Source organism: Astatotilapia calliptera, chromosome 23 (genome assembly GCF_900246225.1).
Source record: "Astatotilapia calliptera chromosome 23, fAstCal1.2, whole genome shotgun sequence".
NCBI classification, from domain to species: Eukaryota; Metazoa; Chordata; class Actinopteri; order Cichliformes; family Cichlidae; genus Astatotilapia; species Astatotilapia calliptera.
The window spans coordinates 22,695,884-22,719,704 of record NC_039323.1 but is presented as its reverse complement, the minus strand read 5'-3'; the positions used below and the strand labels follow the sequence as shown (position 1 = coordinate 22,719,704).

Sequence of the window (23,821 nt, the reverse complement as noted above, 5' to 3'; positions counted from 1 at the left end):
TCTGGACCATCACTGGCATCACAGTCTCACTGTAATGAGATTTTTAAATGAGAGTTTACCTTGTAGACCTTCATGATGTCCACCGTGTCCACAGCAGTCTGCTCCAGGACACCCTGATTCTGCAGCAGTGACCGCACTGTCTCTTCCATCCTGCGCACACGAAACACACATCGTCAGAAAAAAAGATGCATTAGTGGGAAATGATGATGATGTGGAGACCTAAAAGTCAGAGGCTATAATGTCCTTAAAACTAATATTAAGTTCTTTATTTTATTTTATTTTATTTCATACAACAACATTGCTAAATATCAGCCCAGCAAAGGAGGAAGTATGCTAATGTTATACATTGCCACTGTGTGCGTACGGAGGAGCTCAGGGTGCATGTAGGGTCAACAAAACATGTAGGAGTGAAGAAGTGTAGTTTTAAAACAGTTTATTTTCCTGTTAGCTCTAAATACGTTTTTTTTACACATGAAATTAGGACCGAGTGTTGTCAAAACTGTTGGTAAAAGCATCTGATTGGTAACATCTTCATTTTTCATCATGATAATGATCCCAAACAATAAATAATATTAATAATAAATAGGTAAAGCTGGACTTTTTCATGTGTCGATACGTCTTCTGGCCCTGCACCTGCCCCATTTTTAGATGGGGTAGTGCATGTACTGTATTTTTCTGTCTTACTGTAAAGCAAACCCTCATCTTTCCTGAGAAATCTAATAAAACCTCCACCACCACCCTCAGATTTGAGGCATGTACTGGCAGATGTGTTTTTCTGCAGGATGGTGCATATTTTAATTTAATTTCGAGGACTTCTTGTTCTCATGCACGCTCACCCAAGCAAAAACAAAGATAGATAAAGGCTAATAACGGTGCCTTTCAGGGTTTTAGGTTCCACTACTCCAAAAAAGATAGTAACTCAGAGCCAAGGTCCAAATGACCTCAACAGTATATAAAACATCCCAACCCATGTGATACCAGAAGCCTCAAAATGATGAGCAGAGTCAAATGTTCGGCTAAAAACATCTGACGTGGAATCTGTTTTCAAGCTAAAGGCTTGCAGTTTGAAACGGATCATTGCGTTCTTCTTCCTTTGTTTTAATACTCTCCATAAGAAAGCCCACACAAACACACACACAAATGGCTCAGAAGTGAAAATAGAAAGGGGAATGGGACTGAATCAGAGCCAGAGACACAAGATGGATGAGTCGCAATTTTTCTGGACTGAATCCCAACTTCTGCTCCGTTCGCTATGCGAGGAACATGTCGTCCAAAATGACCAGACTGAGTGCAAAAAACTGCAGTCGCAGTGTTTACTGACTTATTGTGTGAGATTTTCTAGGCGTGTGTCAGCGCACAGCTGTATTCACGTCTGCTGATGACTTGAATTAAGCGCAATCACGGCAGCACAAACCAAGCGAGCGACCCTCACCTTCAAGGCCCCCGTCTGCTCAGAAACAATCTTTTGCTTCTATTTTGTGCTGCGAACGCTGCAAGCTGCATGCAGAACAGGTACCAAAGAGTGAAAACACCTCTACCTATTTCCATCTGAATAGCAGCCACATGCCCTCTCAATCCCCAGCGCTGTACGGTGACCTTTCACCTCACAGGCGTTCACTTTGTGATTCTGTGAAAAAGAAAAGAAAACCTACCCCAGCACCAGATAAGCTGTGAAAGATAATCTCGGGCCCAGCTGGGATCATGTAAATGGAAGTGATAAGATGAAACTGACATTCAGGAGCACCAGAGGATCCAGAGTAACAGGCAGTCTTTGTAAAAAAATAAATAAATTTTAAAAAAGTCTCGACAAAAGAAAAAACGTTGACACTGTCAGCTGGGAATCATCTGGATTCATGACACCATCTTCTTCTTCAACTTTTGATTGGTTTGATTTGCGGTGAAGTTAAACAAGGAAGGACCCACACGGAAGGAGCTGAGATGTAAATTTGAACGTTCAGAGCGACATTCAACCCAGTCTGCCGCATGCTATTTGCATTAGCAAGGACTATCACCTCCTTTTTTCTCTAGCCTCAAAGTCGGGACTCATGTGCCTGTCAGTGTGACAGAAGGCCTTGTATTACTTACTGAGGCAGTGCAAAAGTGCATGAATCATTCAAAAAGTTTAACCAACCAGAGTTTCAATCAATTTCTGGATGTCCTTTACACATTTACAGGCAATGTTATCAAAGTTTTGACTTATTTGTACAAGAATGTCAAACATTCATAAACTGTATGTGGGGGCTACGAGGACACTGTTACACAGTTTTAAAAAATACTTGTGTAATTCAAAGAAATTCTTCAAGGTTTCAGGATTCTCACGTACAGTGTTGTGAGGAACCTTCCTTTCTGATTTATTCGTTTTTTATATATTTGTCACACTTACATGTGTCAAGATAACCTGAGTAAATTCAAAATGCAGTTTTAAAATGATGATTTCATTTATTAGGGGATCAATTTTATCCAAACCTACCTGTCGCTGTGTGAAAAAATGAACTGCCTCCTAAACCTAATTACTGGTTCTGCCACCCTTGGCAGCAAGAACTGCAATCAAGAGTTTGTGTAAACTGGAAATCAGTGTTTCACATCACTGTGGAAGAATTACATCCACTCTTCTTTGCAGAATTGTTTTAATTCAGACACATTGGAGGGTTTTCCAGCATGAAGGGCCTGTTTAAGGACAATGCAAAGCATCTCAATCCAATTTAAGTCCAGACTTTGACTCAACCACTCCAAAACCTTCTTTTTTTTTTTTGAGTCATTCTGAGGTGGACTCGCTGCTGTGTTTCTGATCATTGTCCTGCTGCGAAACCCAAGTGCTCTTGAGCTTCAGAGCATAAACTGATGGTCAGACATCCTCCTTCAGAGCAGAATTCAAGGTTCCATCAGTTACAGCAAGTCGTCCTGAAGCAGCAAAGCAGCCCCATCACACTACCACCACCATGTTTGACTGTTGCTGTGATGATCTTTTTATGAAATGCTGTTAGTTTGATGTCAGATGTAACAGGACTTAAACCTTCCACAAAGTTCAGCTTTTGTCTCGTCAGTCCACAGAATATTTTCTTGGGATCATCCAGATGTTTTTGGTAAATGTGAGACGAACCATTGTGTTGTTTTTGGTCAGCAGTGGTTTTCTCCTTGGCCTCTCCCATGGACGCTATTCTTTCCCTTTCTTATTGTCTTTCTTATTTTAGCGTTATGGTAGGGAGCATTGCCATTTTCAAGGAAGCTGGTGCCACCGGGGAGTTGTGTGTTTGGTCTGAAACAGATTTTGGTGGACTAACAAAGTGCAAAGTAGAAACCATAAATATACCAGGACCCAACGATAACCAATGCTCCTCATTTTGTCTGTCTTCATTTTTATAATGTCGTGACTGACCAGTGGTTTTATCCATTCATATTTTTGGAGCCAAAGGCAGAAGAGCACAACGATGTTCCTGGTGGCTTTTCAGTGATCAGCAGTGGCTGTCGGCTATGTGGTAGTGGGTGAAAATGAGCACATGGAGGCAGGGCAGAGGAGGAACACCATCTGTCCAGGCTGAGCCATAAAGCCGGCTGTAATCAGGCTGCTAGCTGCTGAACGAACAGTCAAAGCGGCAGTCAGGCAGAGCTGATGGCAGATTGCTCCAGTTTCTGCTTTAAATGCTGCCCTTAATCAGCACAACCTATAGAGAAAAGAGGGCGTAGACACGGATAGCTTCGGTGTCCGGAGACGCCGAAATGGGTCAAGGACGAACATGATCAGCATTGCAAGCGGTTGCCGTCCTTGGGGCTGAGGGGATTTGGGCAGGTGACCACCAACAGATATAGCACCAGTGTCTGCCTCTGTGTATTAACATGCCACTGAGATATCTATCAGCCTGAGAGATAAATCCCTAGCAATTTTTCAAGAAGTCACAAAGGTCTTTTTTTTAAAACACCTAACTTTCAGTTTCACACTCAGTTTCTCAAGCTGTGACTCTTGATTCCAACCGAACGTGACGTGCATGAGCTGATTCTGAACAGCACTTCATTATTTTGTTGATCTCATCCGCGACAATTCAGGAACGAATTGCCAACAATTTATGAGAATGCACTATAAAAATGTAGAGCAGTGTGTGGGGTAAATGTGTGTGTGTGTGTGTGTGTGTGTGTGTGTGTGTGTGTGTGTAGGGGGCTTTTAAACCTAAACTGCGATGACATTTCATTAAGCGACACAACAGATGGAGTCGAAATTATTCTAATACATGAAAAATGCACCAGATAAGCCGGCAAAGCGAAGCAGAAGAATTAAATGAATACATGAATGACATGGTTTGCCAAAAGTTTGGTTTTGTTGCACACAAGTCCACACCTGCATAACTCGCTGTGAACTGGCAAGGCCTCGGTGACCTTCACTTTACTAAAGTGGCAGGATGGTGAGAAACACTTTGATGCCTCAGGATGCCTGCCTGCTGCTCATATTGTGGCTGAAGAAGGAGGAGGAGGTGGAGGAGGGAGAAGGTCTGGTTTTGTGGCACACCTGAAAGAGAGCCTTTGTGTTTCTAAACAGACCCGGTGCGCTCTGGAGGTGCCTCGTTTTCCATACCCCTTCCATTTCAGAGATCACTGAAGCCACAGATGTGTGTGTGTGTGTGTGTGTGCGAGCGACCGTGTGTGCGCGTGTGTGTGTGGCATCTCACTGGATAGACTTTGGTCCTTTTGAAGGCTCGGGCAGAAAGACTTTGAAGTTTTGCGGTGGTGCTGGGGGACTGGAGGTCCTCATTGTTGACAGAAAAAAAAATCTGGCTCCATCTGGACTAAAGATTTATTCTGCGTGGCGATAACTCTCCCGTTTTCTCCGTTTGCTACAGCTACAACCACATTTCCACAGATTTGCAAATCATTTAACGTCCATATGTGACCAGGAAATGTTATAAAGGCAACATATTAAAAAAAATGTTGTTGAAATTCTATTTTATGCTCGTTTGTTACTTGGGGACAGGGACATGTTTACCACAGTGTTGCATCACCTCCTCTTTGAACATCACTCTGTAAACATTTGGGAACTGAAGAGACCAGCTTCTGTGGCTTTGACAGCAGTGTTTTCCTCTTTTTGCTGCTTAGATTTTTTTTTTTTTTTTTTGCAGACTTTAGTTTGGCGTTGTCTTGCTGAAATAGGCAAGGCCTTCTCTAAAAAAGTCATCTGCTGGCAGCGTACGTGGCTCCAGACCTGAATATATTCCTCAGAGTTATTGCTCCTGTCTCCAGGATTTCCAATAAGATCTGAGATCTTCTGAGCTCGAAACATCCCCTTTTTTTCCTGTACACTATAAATTTTTACTTGCATTTGAAGATTCAACAATGAATGCACCCACGCAGTGATTTCCAACTACAGAATCAATCCGGTTTTCAATACACTGAGGGCCCGAGGTACATGGCCACTGAATATTAGTTTTCAGCCTCGTCTTTTATGAACACAGTTCCTCTGAATTTTGTTACTATATAAATGATGTAGATACTGTAGATGCAGGAATCTGCAAATTCTTTGAAATTTTCAAATTTCTCTGAAACTTTTGTCCTCACAAACCTTTACAGAGTGGTGAACTACCATTTTACATACTATTGGCCTTCAGAGCTGCCTTAATTCTTTGTAGTACAGATATGACAAGCTGCTGGAAACATTTCTCAGAGTTCATAGTGACATGATAGCATCAAAGAGTTGCTGCAGAGTTGTACATCCAACCAGTGTTCAGTGGATCAGTGCTTTCATGTTTTTTATGCTAATGTCACAACAGAAATCAAGACTCATCAGACAAGGACACTTTTTTCCAATCTAGTATTGTCCGATTTCGTGAGCCCGTGTAAACTATGGCCATAGTTTCCTGTTGTTAGCTAAACAGAATGGTACCTGGTGTGGTCTTCTGTTGCTGCTGAGATGCTCTTCTGCGTAGTTTGCTCATAACAAGTGGTTATTTGAGCTACGTTTGCCTTCCTGTCAGCTTCAAGCATTCTGCCAATTCTCCTCTGACATCAGTGAGGCATTTTTACCCAGAGAACTGCCGATCCCTGGATGTTTTCTCTTTTTCAGATCTAGAAGTGTGTCCTTTGTAAACCCTAGTGATGGTTGTGTGGGGAGAAATCAGATCTGCCCTTCAGGTACCAACAGCCATACCACATTCAAAGTCACTTAAATCACTTTTTTCCCCTGATGCTCATTGTGAACTTCAGTAGAAGTTGCCATGTGCCATTTGTATTAATGAGCAGTTGAACAGACAGACCTAATGAAGAGTCTGGTAAGTGTACATCCAGTTATCTTACTAATTAACCTCACAGGTTGCACTAGGTGTTTCTATTTTTTTATCATTACCTTACTTTTTCAGTCTTTTATTGCCCTAATCATAATGTAAATGCTTAAATCTACAAGCAGATTAATTTCTTCAATCTCATAAAAATCATATTCAATTAAGTTTCCAATTTATTTGAAAATCCCTACATTCTCTTATTCCTGACAGCTAACAGAGCACCAGCAGTTTTTGGAACTGACTTGTAGTTCATCTGCTTGAATTTTGAACTGTGATCTGACGTCTTGTGCCTGAACTACTCGTTCTAATCTCATTTTCTTCAGCAACTCATGCAGCCGGCACTATGACTAAGAGTGCTTTGAATAATTAGCATTAATTTGTTAGAAAGTGTTTGCGAGAGAGGTAATTATGAAGTAATGCGGTTCCTCGAGCATTAAAATAGTGCATTTAAATAAGCAAACGTATGTTTCCAGAGCTAAGTAAAGAACAGGACAAGCTCCCAGCTAAACAAGACAAGTAAACAGTGCAATTTGTCTCTGCTAAAGTCAGCTACTTGAAACATATGTGAGAGAAAGGGAGTACGCTAAATGCTTTTGATGGATGGAATATAACCCTCAGATGACAGAGCATTAGTTTACATAAAAAAACATGCTCAGTGTGATAGTGTGATTAATCTCAAAGTGCTTGCAGGGACCTACTCAAAGCACCATTCTGGGAAGGAGAGACGAAGGAAAGGACAAAAGGCAAATGCCAATTCTGACTCTCGTGACCCTTGTGGTGCACCGGCTGAATTTCAAGTGTGGTGCTTGTCAGCAGTCCAGGAAATACAATTAAGACTCCAATCAATTTTCAGCCTGGGGTCGACGATGTTAAGGCTAACATACCCCTCTCGCCTCCTCTCAAACACGCACACACACACGGAGAACGCACACGAGCTCAGAGCTCTTCATGTGTCAGCGATCCGCAGCGGTACAAAACGATGCACTGTCAGAACAGAGCGGGTGATACAGTTAGCATATGAAAAACTTCCAGTCCTCTTCCTCTTTTTGCCATACAGCTGTCAGAAGCCACAATGACTTCAAACGCTTCATTCAAAACTATTTCTATTCATCAAAACTGCATCCCCCTTTATTCAGCTCTAACCTTCAATGACAAATTCCTTCACAGACCTGAAAATGATCAAAGGGCTCCAAAAACCTCTGCCAAAAGCTGAAAATTGCAGCTCAAAACTCACCTCGTCTTGACTTTTTCTCCATTTTTACTGCCGCCGTTTTTTCCGAAAAAGGCCAGAAGCACCGTGCAGACATCCCTGAGCTCCATATGTGAAGTCATCCGCTGTAAAGTGACCTAGACACTACAGCACATATGTGGGTCTCTGGGCTAAAATAGGCCATGCGGTCATCATATAAGCCTGAGTGCTTTTCACTCAATCGACGGTCAGTCCAGCGGCCGGGTCAACCAAGTCAGCCTGACGGCACAGCTCCTGTTATCACTCTGTACTTGCTGTGTCTCCAACGTGTCATTATCCGGCACTAGCCTGTGCAAAGACAGTGATCTGGCAGGCAAAGACTTTCCCATATGTCCCATGTTAAGCCCTCCACACAAGAGAAGGGCACCTGCTGGGCGGCAAGCAGGCCAGCAGTCTCAGATAGCATGGGGAAGGCGGTGGCGGGGGGGGGAGCAGCGATGGACTTGCACAAGTAAGGACAGGGATCCCCCTGTTTGGCAGCCTGTGTGTGTGTGTTTGTGTACACGCACATGTGTAGCTGTGTGGGTCTTTATTAGTGATTAAGAGGCTTTGGCTTTCATAAAATCGACACTTTCCGTGCAAGAAAAGCTGAGAGGGAGGCAGCGTGCCAGGACACTCACCGCACGATCAGAGATCTCTACAGGACTTCCAGCGAGTCGCTTTCTACCATCACATTTTTGGTTAATTTTAGTCAGTGCTCTCCTGCCACGTGCATTTATGCAAGTTTCACAGCTCAGATGAAGCAGGAGACACACACACACACTCCTATTGTGGGGATATTCATGCTGCCAGCGTTCCTCGGCAGGCACTTTGTCTCTATCCCGAATTAGAAATAAAAGCAAGGTCTTTTACTTTGTTTTTCCTCTTTATCACAGAAAGTCCCACAGGCATGTGTTTGAGAATGAAGACCATAATGTGAGGATGAAATATCTGAATCCTCAAAGAATCTTCACCTGAACAAGAGGACGCTCTTCTTGCTCTCTCCGACTGTAGTCGCACTTTCACTTTATCAGCGCCGCAGTCAGGCTTCGGTTGACTGAAACCCTCTAATCTGATTTGACCGGAGCACAATTGGAATATCCCAAAGCTGGTGAAACGATACTGAGAACAATCACCTGGTTGTGCAGCTGAATCGAGGCCATGAGGGGCCCTCGCGTGACTGATTCATCGACAGCTCCAATCGCCTTATCTGACCTTAACAAGGCGCTGCGAAACTGTCTGTTTTTTGGCCCCGAAATAGTCCATTCTTCTTCTCAGACTCCTTTCCAGCAACACACACCCACCGGGTGATTGCCTAGCTTAACACAATGCTAAGCCACTCTTATCCTCTTAGAGCTGTTTTTGCAGAAAACTCGCAAGGAGATCCTTTCTAGTACGTGACCTAAATGAAGCAGAGAGGCAAACAAAACTGGTGGTGAAGAGTTTGGCTTTGAGGACAGGTCAGAGTTGTAAAAGTCATGCATATCAGTCATGCATGTTACAGTGGAGTAGCATTTCAAAGGTCCTCGCCCTTGTGACCGCTGCCTCTCGCCAGAGAACTTTAACCTGACCAACAAGACACACATGCAAGAGACGCAAGGGGGAAAAGAGATCAAGCGGCCAGAGCATTTAGTGTGCCCCGTAAATCATATTTCATAAATCTTTGCTGTGACAACAACGGCAAATATTAAAAATGTGGAAAAACCACAACAGTTCAGCCATCCAAGACTTCTGAAATAACCACAAAAGGGTTTTTAGCAGAAGCACTGCACAGACTGCACAGACAGGGTGCAATCGAGGACTAGCCTGCAAGAGTGTAAATTAAAAAGGACATATGGAGGCGACCAGATTTAGATTCCTCCTTCATCCCCCTCAACCCCCAGCACTTCCACTACGTTTGGGAGGATTTAGAGTGCAAATTCACGAGGTCTGTCCCACATGTTCACCCCTGGCCAAAGGAAGCATTTAGCAGCAAAGAAGCCATCGGCTCTCGAGAGCATCTAGCTGGAGCCTCTCTAAGCATCTCCCTTATGGGCTGCAGGCATGTGCATCCCACATGTGAGAGAGAGCTACAGACTGAGCAAGACATCCCAGCGGGAGACCTTAGTCGTGATGACAGCGTGTAGCGCATTACTTACACCCAGACCCTACAGCCTCTTCCTACCATGGACTTTTGGGAATTTGAAGGGGTCAAGATGGAGAGAAGGGGTGGAAGACCATTGTTTGACCAAACCCAGTCAAGCCATTTTGAAGGAAAAGCAAAGAAACCAAATCAGTTGTACTGATTTCTCAAAAGAAGTGTGGATATGTATGTGTCTCTCTTAGTCTGGATAAGTTAAATATATTTCAGGCTTCTTTTTCTAATGATTAGACAAAAAGATGTATGTACCCACTGGATTTAAAAGCTCTGAGCTAAGCTTTTGGCTGCCACTCTTTAAATCATTCTCTTATTTGTCATCTATTTTACCCTAAATGGGATAATTACTCACAATAAGAACTTTATGCTGTATTAAACTTAACTTCAAACAAGCTATTTAAACTATAATCCTATTAGGAAAATGTTTACTGGGGACATAAATCTAGCAAGAAGCATAGACGTCCTCCTCATAGACTTTTAAACAATCAAACTTCTCTAGGCAATCTAACAAGCTGGAAGAAATACAGATTTAAGGCACTTCTGAATTGGCTTCACTTTTCAGACCTGGAAGCTACATCCATCTTTAATGTCACCCATGGAAGTCATTGAAGTCTACTATTTAGCTTTGTAACTGGCAACTTTAAGCAGCTTTACAACACATGTGAACCCAATTTTCTCCATTTAATGCAAATTCAAGTCTGACTTAGCCAATGGCATGTCTGTTATCACTCATGCATGGTTTCTACCGTACATCAAGCGTCCAATATACACTGCATTGACAAAAGTATTGGGCCATACTACTTAATCTTTAATTTTATTCTCCTTTGACAATGGGGCTGCAAGCCACTTTGCAACCCATGTGAACTCCAAGTTCTCCGTTTAACACTGAGTAAAATCTGACTAGCCTTCCTTTATATCAAGTCGAATGCGCAATTTCAAAATGTAAGCCTGAACACTGGCTATTTTCTGAAAGTTTGGAGACTAAATGAGACCTAAGTTGTTATAGAAAGTAACTGGTTGACTGATCAGCCTTTCTTGCAAAAATTCAGGCAAAAACAAACAAATAAATAAGTAACAGCCAAATTTAAATACTGGAATAAAACTGAGAAATCATTTGTGAATAAAATCAAACCTCAACTCTGTATCCTGTAAGTTAAGATTACCATAAAGATTTCCTGCTTAGCATTCTGCAGCAATGAATGGCAAACAGGCAGATTATTACACCGAGGTGACCCTTCTTTGATTTATTTCAGAGGAAGAAATTCAGCGTTTACATTTTTTAAACTCACCTCAGCTGAACTACAGGGGCAGAGGCGGACGAATTGACCCTTCAGGAAGTAGGTGAGCTGCTTGTGTAACACATCTGTGTATATGTGTCATTCAGAGCAGCTGCCAGACAGCGAAATCTATAGTGCAACCATGAGATCAGTTTGAATTACATGCTCTTTGGCTTTAGGCTACAGTCACCAGCTTCACACTCCAGAGAAAACCGGTGAGCTGCTGCTGCTGTAGATGGATGCCCTACTTCCACACACGCTTGTAATCTGACCTATTAACATCATAACCAGCATGTTTAATCCAAGGTGGAAGTTGCTGTGGTGCAATGGAGAGGGCATGTGCAAGTATTTGTGGCCGTCTGACACAATTACAAGCAGATAACGGGTCACTTTTTGCCACAGAAACCCAGTGGAGCGCTTTAAGTGAGGGGACTGTGTCTTATCTTCAAAGAAAAATGTGAAGATTGATACCAAAGCCCTCTTATGGGCTAGTAATTTAGTGCATGTGATAGAGTAGAATAACCCAAATTAAGTTCAATCAGACATAATTCCCTGGTCAGATTTGGAAGTTAAAGAGAGGAGGGAGGGGGCTGAAACGGACCAATAAATCCTTTCAAATATGAGGTGCTCCCAAAATAGTCCAGACACCTATTATCTATTTAACAGCCCCATTCCCCCATTGGGCAACAGTAAGGAAGTAACTTCAAAAAAGACTGACCCCTCCTCCATCCTGTTAATGACCCAAGATGTGTCGCCTTGAACAGAGGGCCTGATTCATCTGGCTAAACCCTGCAGAGGGAGTGGGAGGAGGGGGGAAGATCTGTTTTGAATGCGCCAAATTAAAACACTTGGACCTGGCGTGGCTGGATGCTTGAATGATTAGAAGAGAGGGCATTGATCTGCAAACAGAGCGCAATCACTCAGCTCCCCCTGTCTGAGCCTATCAGGCTTTGGCGGTCCAGCTGTGGCGGCGGTGGTGGTAATGGAAGCAGAACATGAACGCTGCAGACCGCGGTGGGATCTCAACCTGAGCGTGACTGTCCAAACAACGCGTCCAGACTTGAAAAGCGCTGCCATTCCTGCATGTTTACATCACCGGCCTCCTAAATACGCTGCGTATGCAAGCGTGCATGCATGTTCTCACACACCGTGCTGAAAAGAGCACGCCGCTGGGCTGTAAATCTGCAGGCACCCGTCGTCATCTGCTGCTGTTGTTAGTCTGGCCATAAGTCTCCCATATCCTGCGTGAAGAGGGCCCTTCAAAGACAGTAATGAGTCAAAGTCAAGTGGAGCGAGTCGGCTGTAAACGCCCCAGTTTTGTCAATGAGCGCGCCCGTCTTCTGGGCGACAGAGAGTCTGATTTAAAGATAGAGCAGAAAAAAGTAGAGAGGAATCTCTTGGAAAACAAGGACTTCACATTTTCACTCCTTTCTGGAAGTGTCTGACCTCCAAGAACAGGCAGAGGGATGAGTCCAATAAAGTTTTTAGAGTGTGAGGAAGGAAACAAAACAAATCACTGCAAAAAGTTCCTGGGTAAAATGAAATTTGCACTTGTGCTCATTACCTGCAAAAACTGTCTTCTTCATCCTCAAGCCACATTTTTAATGCAGGGTCCCCAGTGGCCCCTGTGTCTCCCCGGCGGTCATCCTGTCTGAGCTTGGAGCCGAGATGTAGTCAAGGCCTCGGAGAACAGACATCCAAATGTGCTCGATCGTTTCTGTCCCTGACATTAATTTATGCCATCATTTAAGGAAGGACAAGAAGATTTTTAAGTTGTGTCCCCCATCTTTTCTCTGTCTTTCCTCTGCTGGGCCAGTCCTGGCTCTTAAAGTGTCCGTGTGGAGTTGTGGGGACGTCCAGGGTGGGCCGAGGACGCTGCTGAAGTCTCCCGCTAATCCGCTGGAGTTTAATGACTGCAGAGGCCTTGCAAGTAGTGGGGGGAAGCCTTAGAGAGGGGGTCGGTCAGGGGAGGTTGGGCATGTGACCCACACCAGGCTAAGAGCCCAACTGGTTGGGGGAGGGTGCGTGTGCATGCAGAGGAGAGGATATAGACCTATGTCTAGAGTTAAGTGGCCAGTCAGTTGAAGAATGCCAGCTTTCTGATCTCGGGAGCAAATTGAGCTATTTCTTTTATTTTCTTTCTTGTTTTGTTTTTTTTTTCTTTAGGGTGAAAGCTGAAAAGAAAAAGCCAGTTGTTTCAGTTTTGCCAATTCCTGCCTTAAATTGTTACCCCTGCCAAAAAAGGAAAAAAAAAATAGCCTGAGCATTACAAAGGACAGAAAAAAAGCAAAGGAGACAAAACAAAGGCTGTAAGAAGCCGAGATTCCCTGGAGTTTGTCTGGCTGTAGGGGTGACCGACTGATCTTTTCTGTTTGGTGTTGCTTTTTGTTCACGTATCTGATACAGTAAAGAGCAGCTGTAACAAGCAGCTCATTACCTTCCTGCTTCACATCATCACACAACAAAGCAGAGAGCTCAAAAAGCAAAGAATTCGGAGCAGAAATTACTTATTTGCATAGAGTCTGATACCACAGCTAAAGCACTTGGCTGGCTTTTATCGTTCCGACTGGTCCGCCTTATTTCCATCCTCATCTCTGTGATTCCAAAAGTGCCACCTCAATTAATTAGCGACACGCAAATCAATTGTTGCCTGAGGTCAAGCAGCTCACGGTCTATTTATAAGACTGGACGTCCACTTAACATGATTTGTGGGCATTAACTCAAAAAGACACATTGATGAACTAAGGTTTCTACCCCCCCCACACCCCCCCCCCCCCCCCCACACACACACACACACACACATCAAATGCACAACAAATAATGAGCCCGAATCAATCAATCAGCCAGCAGAGAGGTAAATAAGTGTCGTCTGCCGGTTGAAGGCAAGCATCCGTAAGCCAACAACTGAAACAGCAGATGCAAGTAGGGCAAAGGTTTACAGGAAGGCTTCTTTTTTTTACTGGCTAATTAAAGTGACCACACTGTTGTCCCATCTGCCACCGCAGATTATTGGCTGCCATGTAAGCATGCTAATGCGGCGAAGGGACCAGGTACCAGTAAACACACTCCACATGCTTGTTAGGGGACTCGTTCACATTCAGATAAGCGCTCGGGCATCGCTTTAAACAAAGATTAAGGCTCTGAAAGTGAAATCCTGTTAGCTTATTTGTGCAGAGGCGTTAGGGGAGCGGGGAGATATCTTTCGAACTTGCAGCCCGAACCCCGCGTTCCCTTTGGGAGTTGCTAAGAAGCATTGACGACGCGGGGAAATTGCAGCAATCGAGCATGATGTCAGCGCGCCACACCGCTGGAATGGCAACAGCCGAGCGAGGTAGGGCCGAACATCCCCACTTCGATGAGCGCTTTTTAAGGACATAATGGAATCTTTGTCTTTACTGCCACGCCGTTGCTTGGCAGCAGGAACGGTAGCCGCCGGATGCCCGATGAGAGCCATCTATCTGGACAACCCCTGCCATGCAGACAAATTCATCTGGCTCTGCGGGGACCTGTGCAGGACCCAATCAGGGATAAGCTTCATATATTTCCCCCCTAATAGAATTGCTGTACTTCATCTCACTCTGGCTTCAGCACATTGACTCTTGTATTGCGAGCTACTATCTCACTAATTCACTTTTAGCCTTGAGGAGCGAGTGCACTGTATCTGCACTCTTTATTATGCCGGGGAACCTGTGCAAAAACCCAATAAGTCTACGTAAAGGTCAGAAGGTGACCCCGATGGAAGACGTGGACAGGGGAAATGCCGGAAATAGAAAACTGCTTCAGGTTTAGGAAGGATAAAGCAAAATGAACTCCCCTCAGCTATCTCCAAAACAGTGTAAACTGTATAAATGTGCATCAGGAATGTGAGGAAGGCCAACATGAGTGAGAAACACCGCTGAGCTTAATTCAGAGGCATCAATGGAACATTTTAAATATGTGATAAATCTTTGGAATGGCTCTTAAATATTTTATTCCTCCCCTGGCAGCGACTCTGCCCTCGTCTGCACTATAACACTGGGACCATTAAAACGTACCGGATTTTCTCCAACCAACTTAATGAGAAGATAAGCAGTCAATGTAAAATCCCCCAGACTCTTTTTTCCCCAGCCCCGTCCTTTTGCATACTGAATGCCTATCGCCTAATTATGGCATCAACTCGGGCCCTGGCTCTTGATTTGCTGTCCCTCTCTGTCACACTTCAGCAGCTGCAAAGAGGAGGATGAGTTCATGAAATAGAGGTTACTGAAGTTATGACGAGAGCATTGTTTAAGGGCTTCACACCTTATGGGTTCCCTTTCTGCAAAGCAAAAGTAATGTATCAGACGATCTTTTTCTGACGAAGACAAGGTCAAGCGTCGCAGAGAAATGGCACTGAAGTGCTCTGATGAAATGGAAAAGCAAAGAAAAGAATGTGAGAAATAGAAAAAGTGGGAACAAGGTATCGATTTTGAAGGTTACTGAAAGATTGTGCTGATTGCAGAAAATTGCTGGCAAAAATCTATTGCTTTCACTAAAAGGGATAGTTACTGGTTTCTGGACGCTTCAGGGAAAAAATGCTCCAGGCTGCTGTACATGCCACTGATATCTCCTTAAAGAGAAACAGTTTGATAAAAAATGTCCAAGTTTGCTTTATTAGATTTACTCTGATCACTTGGATCACCCATTACTGCAGCTTACTGTGAAGTTTGAAGAAATTGGAGCAAAGGGTTAAACTCAGTACCCAGGCAAAGGCTTAGTACAGTGATGGTTGGTGGCTGTGGCTCCTCTAGTCCACATGCCAAAATATCCTTCGACAAGATACTGAACCCCCGAGCTGTTGGGTTAAAAGTGCACAGGTATAGAAAAGGGTACTTGTTTGAATGACGTTTGTAGTAAGGAAGCGCTTTGAGTGCTCAAATAGAGTAGAAAAGCACTACTAACTCAAAAGCTGCATTGGGACAGATTGGAATCTTCACCGTGCCAATTTTGGCCTAACCTGGCTCCGTTTTTTTGCTGCCTCTGCAAGCTGCTTTGCAACCCACCTCAATCCCAGCTCACCCTTTTCATTGCATGTCTGACCCAGTCGTGTTTGTTGGTTGTCTGCTGGGTGATAGCATTGATCAGAATAGAAATCAGGAACTGGCTGTATTGTTCCATACAACTATACTCAGTATTGTCTGCAATATCTTTTTAACCCTATGACCATGATTCTCAGCTAGAAAAGGGTGGAATGCCCACTTTGGGTCTGGAAGGAGTTGTTGTCAAGGGTGGATGAGTTTAAGTATCTTAGACAGTACAGCTGCTACTCCTCCACATCGAAAGGAGCCAGGGGAGGTCATTCAGGTATCTGACTAGGAAATCAGTATTTTTCCCCCTGAATTCGCTGAATGTCACTGTGAATGCTTTCTGTGTGGACATAGCTTTCAATACTTTTAAATGCACTTTTATAAAGAATATGGGAGTTGAGATTCTTCACTCTTGCACATCTATCGTTTTTTCTTAGCATTGGGTCCAAAAGTCCAGTTTTATTAAGCCTCTGGTAAAGACATATTTTAGAAGACAGAAAAGTCTAGCATGGCTCATTTTTCCTTCGTGAATGAAAAGTTAAAAAAAAAAAAAAAAGTGAACACAGGTGCCCTTTTCCAGGGCAACAGAGTTCAAACCAGAGAGGAAAAAACATCCAGGGGTCTCTGAGTCCAGACTCTGACTCCGAGCTACAGACTTTGAGTAAAATCTACTCAAACTCCTGTCATAACTTTTACAGCAAAGAGACAATAATTACTCGATGACCAGATGCTTTGGCCTTTTCAAATGAAAGTAGGACAACAAGTAATGCAAGGGACTCGAAATAAGTCAAACCTCTGAAGGATTAAGCGCATTTCTTCACTGATTACAATTTCTTGCAGATGGCTTGTGATGACCTGCAGTTTAGTGAAAGGAAAGCGTGTGAGGTCATCTCTTTAAAACCTTTTATTACCCAAGGATTATTCATCTAGCGTGGTGTCCGACACATCCATAAAGTCTCAAATAAGAACAGAAAATAAATGGAAAAGCAGTTCAAGGATTTATGTGTGGGTGGTTGCCCTTAAATGGGGTTAAGAAGTAAAATTTTTCTTCTTTAAAATGTTACAGATACTGTGCCGTGAAAAAGTATCTGCCTCCTTCCTGATTTCTGAGGGTTTTTTTGCAAATTTGTCACACTTTCATGTTTCAGATAACAAAGCAAATTTGAATATTAAACAAAGAAATGGATAAGGGACAACAGTTATCCAAACCTACTTGTTAATGCCCATAAACTTAAAAAGTAGTTGTTCCGCCCTTCGCAGCAAGAACTGCAATCGAGCTTCAGTGATAAGTGCAGGTGAATCTTTCACATCATTGCGGATGAATTTTGGTCCAGTCTTATGAAATGCTGTTAGTTTTATGTCAGATGTAAAAGGACCCAAACCTTCCACAAAGTTCAGCTTTTGTCTCGTCAGTCCACAGAATATTTTCTTCTTTTCAAGATGTTTTTGGTAAATGTGAAATGTGAACTTTGACCTTAACCGAGGTCAAAGTTCAAAGTGAGGCCTGTGGTTCTTTAATGTTGTTCTGGTGCAGTAATTTTGGTAGGCTGGTCACTCGCCACTGATACAAGTTTTCTCCATGTGTGTATAATGGCTCTCACTGTGGTTCATTGGAGTTACAAAACCTTAGAAATGGCTTTCTAACCCTTTCCACTGACACATGTCAGTGCCTTTGTTTCTCAGCTCTTTAGATCGTGGCCTGATGTGTTGCTGTTTGAGGTCTTTTAACCTGCTTCACTTTCTCAGACAGGTTCTATTTTAAGTGGTTTCTGGATTCAACAGGGCTGCCAGTAACCAAGCCTGAGTGAGTCTTGTGAAACTGAACTCAGCTTTCTAACAAATGTGGTTAATCATCAAAGAAAAACTGAATTTTGTACTTACTCAGGGTAAAACAACTAGACAAACAACAAAGAAATGAGGTGGGGGGCAAATACTTTTTCACAGCACTGCATAAAAAGGAGATCAAATCACTCAAGTGAAACACAATCATTTTATAGACGCTCGTACTTTTCATCACCTCCCACACAGGGTTACAGAGGGCTGAATACAATATTTGCTGATGCTGAATAAACAGGATCAGTATCATAGCAACTTTGTAATTCGTCCTCTATTTGTTTTTATTTATTCCTATTGTTCAAACGTAATGAGTGAGGGCTGAAAAATGGGATTTAAAGCCCGCTCTGTGCTCCTGGGTTCTTTTACCTGGAGAATTGCAGCTGCAGTGAAACCACCTGCGCCTGACCCAGCTCGGACTCCTCCGTCACTTCCCGGAGACGCTTCTCGCTCTCCAGTCGCAGGCGTCGCTCTTCCTCTAGCTCGTGGATCAGCTTTTCTCGCTGTGGGAAAGAGCAGAAGGACGATCAACTCTCAGGCAGTGTGTGGCCTGGGGCTAAAAAGATCACCCTCAAGTCACATGCCACAATTTTTACGACCCCCTTCCCCGAATATTCGACCCTCCTCGGATGAGGGCAAGCAAACACAGGCTGTCTCAGCATCATAATCACCAAAACATCTGCTCACCAAACATCTGAAACCAAACACAGCTTGTCCTAGCTGAAAAAAAACAATCCACGCCTTGCCGCTTTTTCCCCTGACTTTAGGTGTGAGAGGAAATAAAAGAATAAGGGCATGATGACATTTAGGCCGCCTCGATTGGCATTACTTCCAGTAGTTTGTTGTTACTTTGAAACACTCATAATGAGCCTCCGCTTCTTTCTGTCTCTATGAGAGAAAGTTCACACTAAATGTCATCTGAAATCACTGAGCCAGGCCCTCCCGTGCCTCAGTCTTTCTCCTGCTTTTCATTTCATTTCAGATCTATTCAGAAAATGCTCCCCGATATCACTGAAGCTATGAATAGCATGTTTACCCTGCTCCTCTCTTCCTCACACCATGCAAACCGTCCTCTCTTCTTCTGCGTGTTTCACCTTTTTTTCCCCCCTTTACGTTATAGTTATGATGATGAGTAAACATGACCTCATTCGACCCAACTATTGATAGATCCTGAATTAAAAAGCTGGAGTTCCTCGGTAAGAGGAGGGAGGGATCACTTATGCCTACTTATCTCTGCTTTCCATTCCTTGATTTCAGAGCTTTATAAATGTTGCTTGTGGTGTATATGGTCTCCATGAAGCATTTAGCCAGTTTTCTCTGGTCTTTTCCAATTCTTTAATTGGATTCTTCATTTCTGAAGGATTCTGTCTTTGGATCCCAAAAGAGAAAGACATCCTTGCCTCAAACCCAACTTCAAAGACTAAGGTCCCTGTGGTGGCACACTCCCTACTCCAGTTTTCTTGACAAAGTTGCAAAAAAAGCTTTAAGCAAATTCCTAGCAGCAAGGCGGAGGATTTTTTTTTTTTAGCTGACGGAGCAAATAAGACGGGATCATTCTCTTGGTCTGGCAGTTTCTATTGTACATAAAGCCAAGCATCTGTCGCTGCTGCTGACAGTCTATGACAAAGCCACTGGCTTCCATTTCCGTAGATTTGGGTGATCTACCAACTGTCAAAGCCTTGCCAGGAATATCAGCTAAAAATACAAGATTGTAAAATATCTGCAAATGGGTCTGAGGCCAAAGACACACACTAGAAAGAAAAAGGGAGACAGTTTCTTCTTTTGCAAACAAAGATGCAGTGTTTGGTGAATAAGAGATTCAACTTTGGCTTAACAAGGGTTGATTAGAGATGATTATCATCCTTTTATTTCCACCTAGGAGTACAAGTACCCAGGGAGGTGGTGAAAAACGTATATGTGGATATACAGTGCAAAAGTCTCGACTCACTTCTGATTTCTTTTCTTTGGCTAGGAAAATGGGACACTGTTCAAATGAACAGATACTGACACTTCTTTTGTCCGGGTTCCTCAAATTTTTTAAGGACACCCTGCACACCATTGTGAGATATGTTACATTTTCAGCCAATATCTCTTTGGGAATCACCTTGCTGGTGCAAAAGTACTATTTTATCTCTGTCAAACTGTGGTATCTTTGACATCTTTCACAGATTGTTACTAGCAGCCCGTCACAAAAACGCACAGAGGGCCTAAAGACACATCTTATAATTGGGTATTTGCAAAGTTCTCTGTTATGCATAGTCACAAGAATAGTTAATCCCCTGAGTTAAGTTTCTTTTTTGTGCTTAAATGACTCATAGGTCTGTGTAAGTGGCTCAACAAACAAATAAAACATTCCTCTGAAAATGGTCAGTTACAAGGACTGGACTGAAAATGAGCAATAAAGGAGTCAACGTGCAAAAAAAGCTTCAGGAAGCCTAAAGAACTATTCACCCAGAGCACTTTAAACATTACCACAAAGTCTGGCTCTGTGGAAGAAAACATCTGAAGTGAATGCATTAGTATTTTAAACAGAGACTACTGTACATAAGTGAATAAAAGTTTTAAATAACCTTTTAAATAACAGCCTTCACTGTACTCTACAGTATATCTATGGAAACACATCTGTTACCTTGGGAATTCTCCTGCACCTCTCCTGACAGATTCCTTTAAACATCTGAAGTTTTGAAAGCTCTTTGCTGTAAAAGTAAGTCTCTGGATAATCCTCTGGATAAAACATTTGAACTTTATATAAGAGTTCAATGAGAATCAGTTCAGTTGTTTACAGATGTGTACTGGCTACTATTTAACATGAATCTAAATGTGATTGGTTAACTCTAAACAGAGGGTGTGCACACATGCTTAAATATTCTAGTTGTTTTGGAGTCAATCAGAGTTTAAGAGCCAATGGAAAATGTTGGGAATCACCAGATTATCCTGTCAGTTCTTCATCAGTTCTCTTCAGTGCAAATGGAATTACTTACTGCCCATCCTCATCGTCAGCACCAGTCATGATGTGGTATTACTCAGTGCATGCCTGCAAAGAAGCTGGAGTGCTTTCTCTCAGACAAGCATTATGGGGACATCTTGTGGCGTGAAAGAATATAGGTCAGAGACAGTGAGCGTGTCACTCTGTGTGGCATATGGACAAAACATCCTCCTCGACATGAGGCCCTCCTTTATGTCGGGTCTCTCGTGAAAAACCATGAAACCAAACTGGAAAGAAAAACATCGAAACAACTATAATGTGACACCGAGTCGCATTGCTCCATTACTCCGTATGACCATACTCTCCTTATAAACTGTCTTGTGTCACTACATTGTTACTTCTGTTACAAAAGCAGATCCTAACTGGGTGATTCAGCTGCTGAGGGGGAATATTAAACCAGAGTCACCATTAAAACCAGTCCCCGTCTTCACCGCGGCAGTAAATTCACAGCTACTATGTGCAGCGGGGAGGCTACCCTGTCAGGAGTAATGGCTGCTGTAAATCCACTCATACAAGAACGTAAAGTAGTGCATCCCCCTGCCAGGAGCTGGACGTATATATATATATATATATATATATATATATATATATATATATATATATATATATATATATATATATATATATATATATATATATATATATATATATATATATATATATATATATATATATATATATGACTTTTCTGGTTCTTCTTTCTTTATGACACATAAAGTTGTTTTATGTTTTATAGGACACATTTTCCACTTAGCGTTTAAAGAAACGGGCGCTGATTTCAGCCTCCAGCGTCGCAGCAGTTTAGCTGAATTTCACCTCGATGCAAATGAGCACAAAGGCCTTTTATTTGCATCAACATGCATGGCTTTGTTCAGCAAAACAAAACAAAAAAAGCACAGTAGCAGCTTTGGTCCTGATTTTTTTGTTGCCCACATAGGCCTCCAGGCATAAACCACCGACCGCTACGTGTCTGCTGACAGTCTTGCCAACAACCTCAATAACAACACAGGATTTACAGTCTCTACATTGTAGTAAAAGCCCTGCGTTGCTTTTGTTCAATATATAATTTCTGCAATTTTACAAGGCCTGAGGACATTAAATCAAACATTGCTGTATCTTTCTGTGGCCAGAAATCCCCGGCAATACATTTCTCCTCGATTGAAATGTTTATTGTCTGCAGCAACTTCTCTCTTTTTTTTTTTTCCTCCTTTGGTGCTCTAATTGAAAGCATATTCTTTAATAAGCCTTCACTGCAGCCACAAAGACAACACTTCTTTAGAAAAAGCCCTGGGAAGAGATCTCAAAGTCAACACCGAGAGGATGAAAACACGCCTGGCAACTTTCTGTGAGAACATTTATTTTAGTTAATCTGGCCGCTGAGGAGATAATCCCCGCTCTCTTGACAGCCTGTCACTGTTGTATGGATGGGATGAGGCGAGGTGTCCTGCCTTCTTTGTCCTGCAGGGGGCAACATGCTCCTGTTCTATTAAACAATGCAGCGCATAGAAAAAAAAGGAGAAAGAAGCCAATGTCAAATGAAATATGGGGTGTAATCTATAAAATAGCTCCTGCTGGATTTTTATACCACATATATCAGAAACAAGCCCAGATTTGGGCATCAGGGGGGGGGGGGTGAGGGGTGAGGGGGTTTGAGGATTAAATTTGACCTCTGCCACAGAGAGATAAATAAAGAAATATATCCATCTGTATGTGACAGAATTTATCACCATCAACACGCAAAGCCTGAGAAATAAATGAAGAATCTGTTACACCGAGCGGCTTTGGAACATAAGATTTTATTAGCTGCACTCGAGCCCAAAATGAAGCCTCCCGCTTCGGTAATTGGACAACATTAGATGGTAATGGTATTCATCCGAGCTGAATTACTAGAATACTCGGAGCCCCCCTTTCATACCCTCTAAGATTCACTGAGGACTCTAAATTAATTAGAGGCCTCTGCCTCTCCTTGTTGTGCTGTGCTGCGACCTTATCAGGTTAAGTGCATGTGTGTGTGTCCCATCGTGTTGTAGGATGTCCATCTGCAACTGTATATACACTGTACTCGTTCAGGGTTAGGGGGTACAGGCCCAATAATCTCTTCATTACACAGGACATCCCCCCCCTTGCCTCGGTTGGAGCTCTTTGCCTAATCAAAGGGGCCGGGAGCGGCTCGGAGGCTCGCTGGCAAAGCAAACATCGGGGACACAAAGCACTGTGCAGGTTCTCCATTCATTAATAAAACATGCCACCGGGCTGTTTGTGTGCATCAGCGAGGCTGGATTCAAATGAAAGTGTAACACGAGGAGGATCGGGCCTCCTGGCCTGCCTGGCTGGCTCCCAGATACAAGTCGTAAAGATAAAAATTATAATTATGCTCTTGTTTGTTTAGAAACAGAAGAGAAAGCATCAAAGTGCAGGAGTGTGTGTTTTCTGATTACTTGTGACTAAAGTGAGCCCAAACAGTGTTTTATCACCCCACCCCACCCCACACCAAAAGACTCCATCAATTCAATTATCATGGAGCGCCACTATTGGAGTGTACCACTGCTCTCTTAGACAGCCACGGGCACTGTGGCAAATAATACACACACCCCAGGAATATGCAAAATCATACGAGTGGCCCATTTATCATTGCCAAGGGAGCTCCCCCACCCCACCCACGCACACACACCCAGAATGGGACGGTGTGGAGATGCGATTTGGACCTGGCTGTCAGCGCTCGTCACCCGGTGAATGTGCTGAGTCCTGCGGGGGGACCCCATCGCGGCCCCGGCCCCTGCCCGTGGCTGATAAGGCCAATCTGCAGAGACAGCACCTGAGTCCCCCCCAGTTCCCAAACCTCCACGCTGTCACACATCCTCCAAACAGCTGTCAGAAACCCTATATGAGGGTCCCCGAGCGCCCGAGCTCCACGTGGAGCCTCTCCTTTTTAAGCCCGTCAGAGAGCCCCTTTATCTGCTGGCAGCACGCTACGGAGCATGTCCACTCTGAAGGTGCTTTTTCTTTTTTACACACCAATAAATCACTGTCAGATAATCATCATACCTCGATCCAC

At 43.2% G+C, this 23,821-nt stretch overlaps 1 protein-coding gene across 9 annotated transcripts in view; it reads right to left on the bottom strand.

Moving 5' to 3' along the window:
* LOC113016073 (nck-associated protein 5) overlaps positions 1–23,821 on the bottom strand; it is a 184,935-nt gene that overhangs the window by 55,691 nt on the left and 105,423 nt on the right. For 8 of the 9 annotated variants that reach the window (XM_026158596.1, XM_026158586.1, XM_026158587.1 and 5 more), the window contains 2 exons: positions 18,150–18,283; positions 60–150 (listed from right to left, as the gene is read on the bottom strand). In XM_026158596.1, the coding sequence (XP_026014381.1) occupies positions 60–150; positions 18,150–18,283 (225 nt within the window). Of the gene's footprint in view, positions 1–59; positions 151–7,494; positions 10,769–18,149; positions 18,284–23,821 lie in introns of those variants that run through there. The other variant, XM_026158595.1, reaches the window with a different exon arrangement.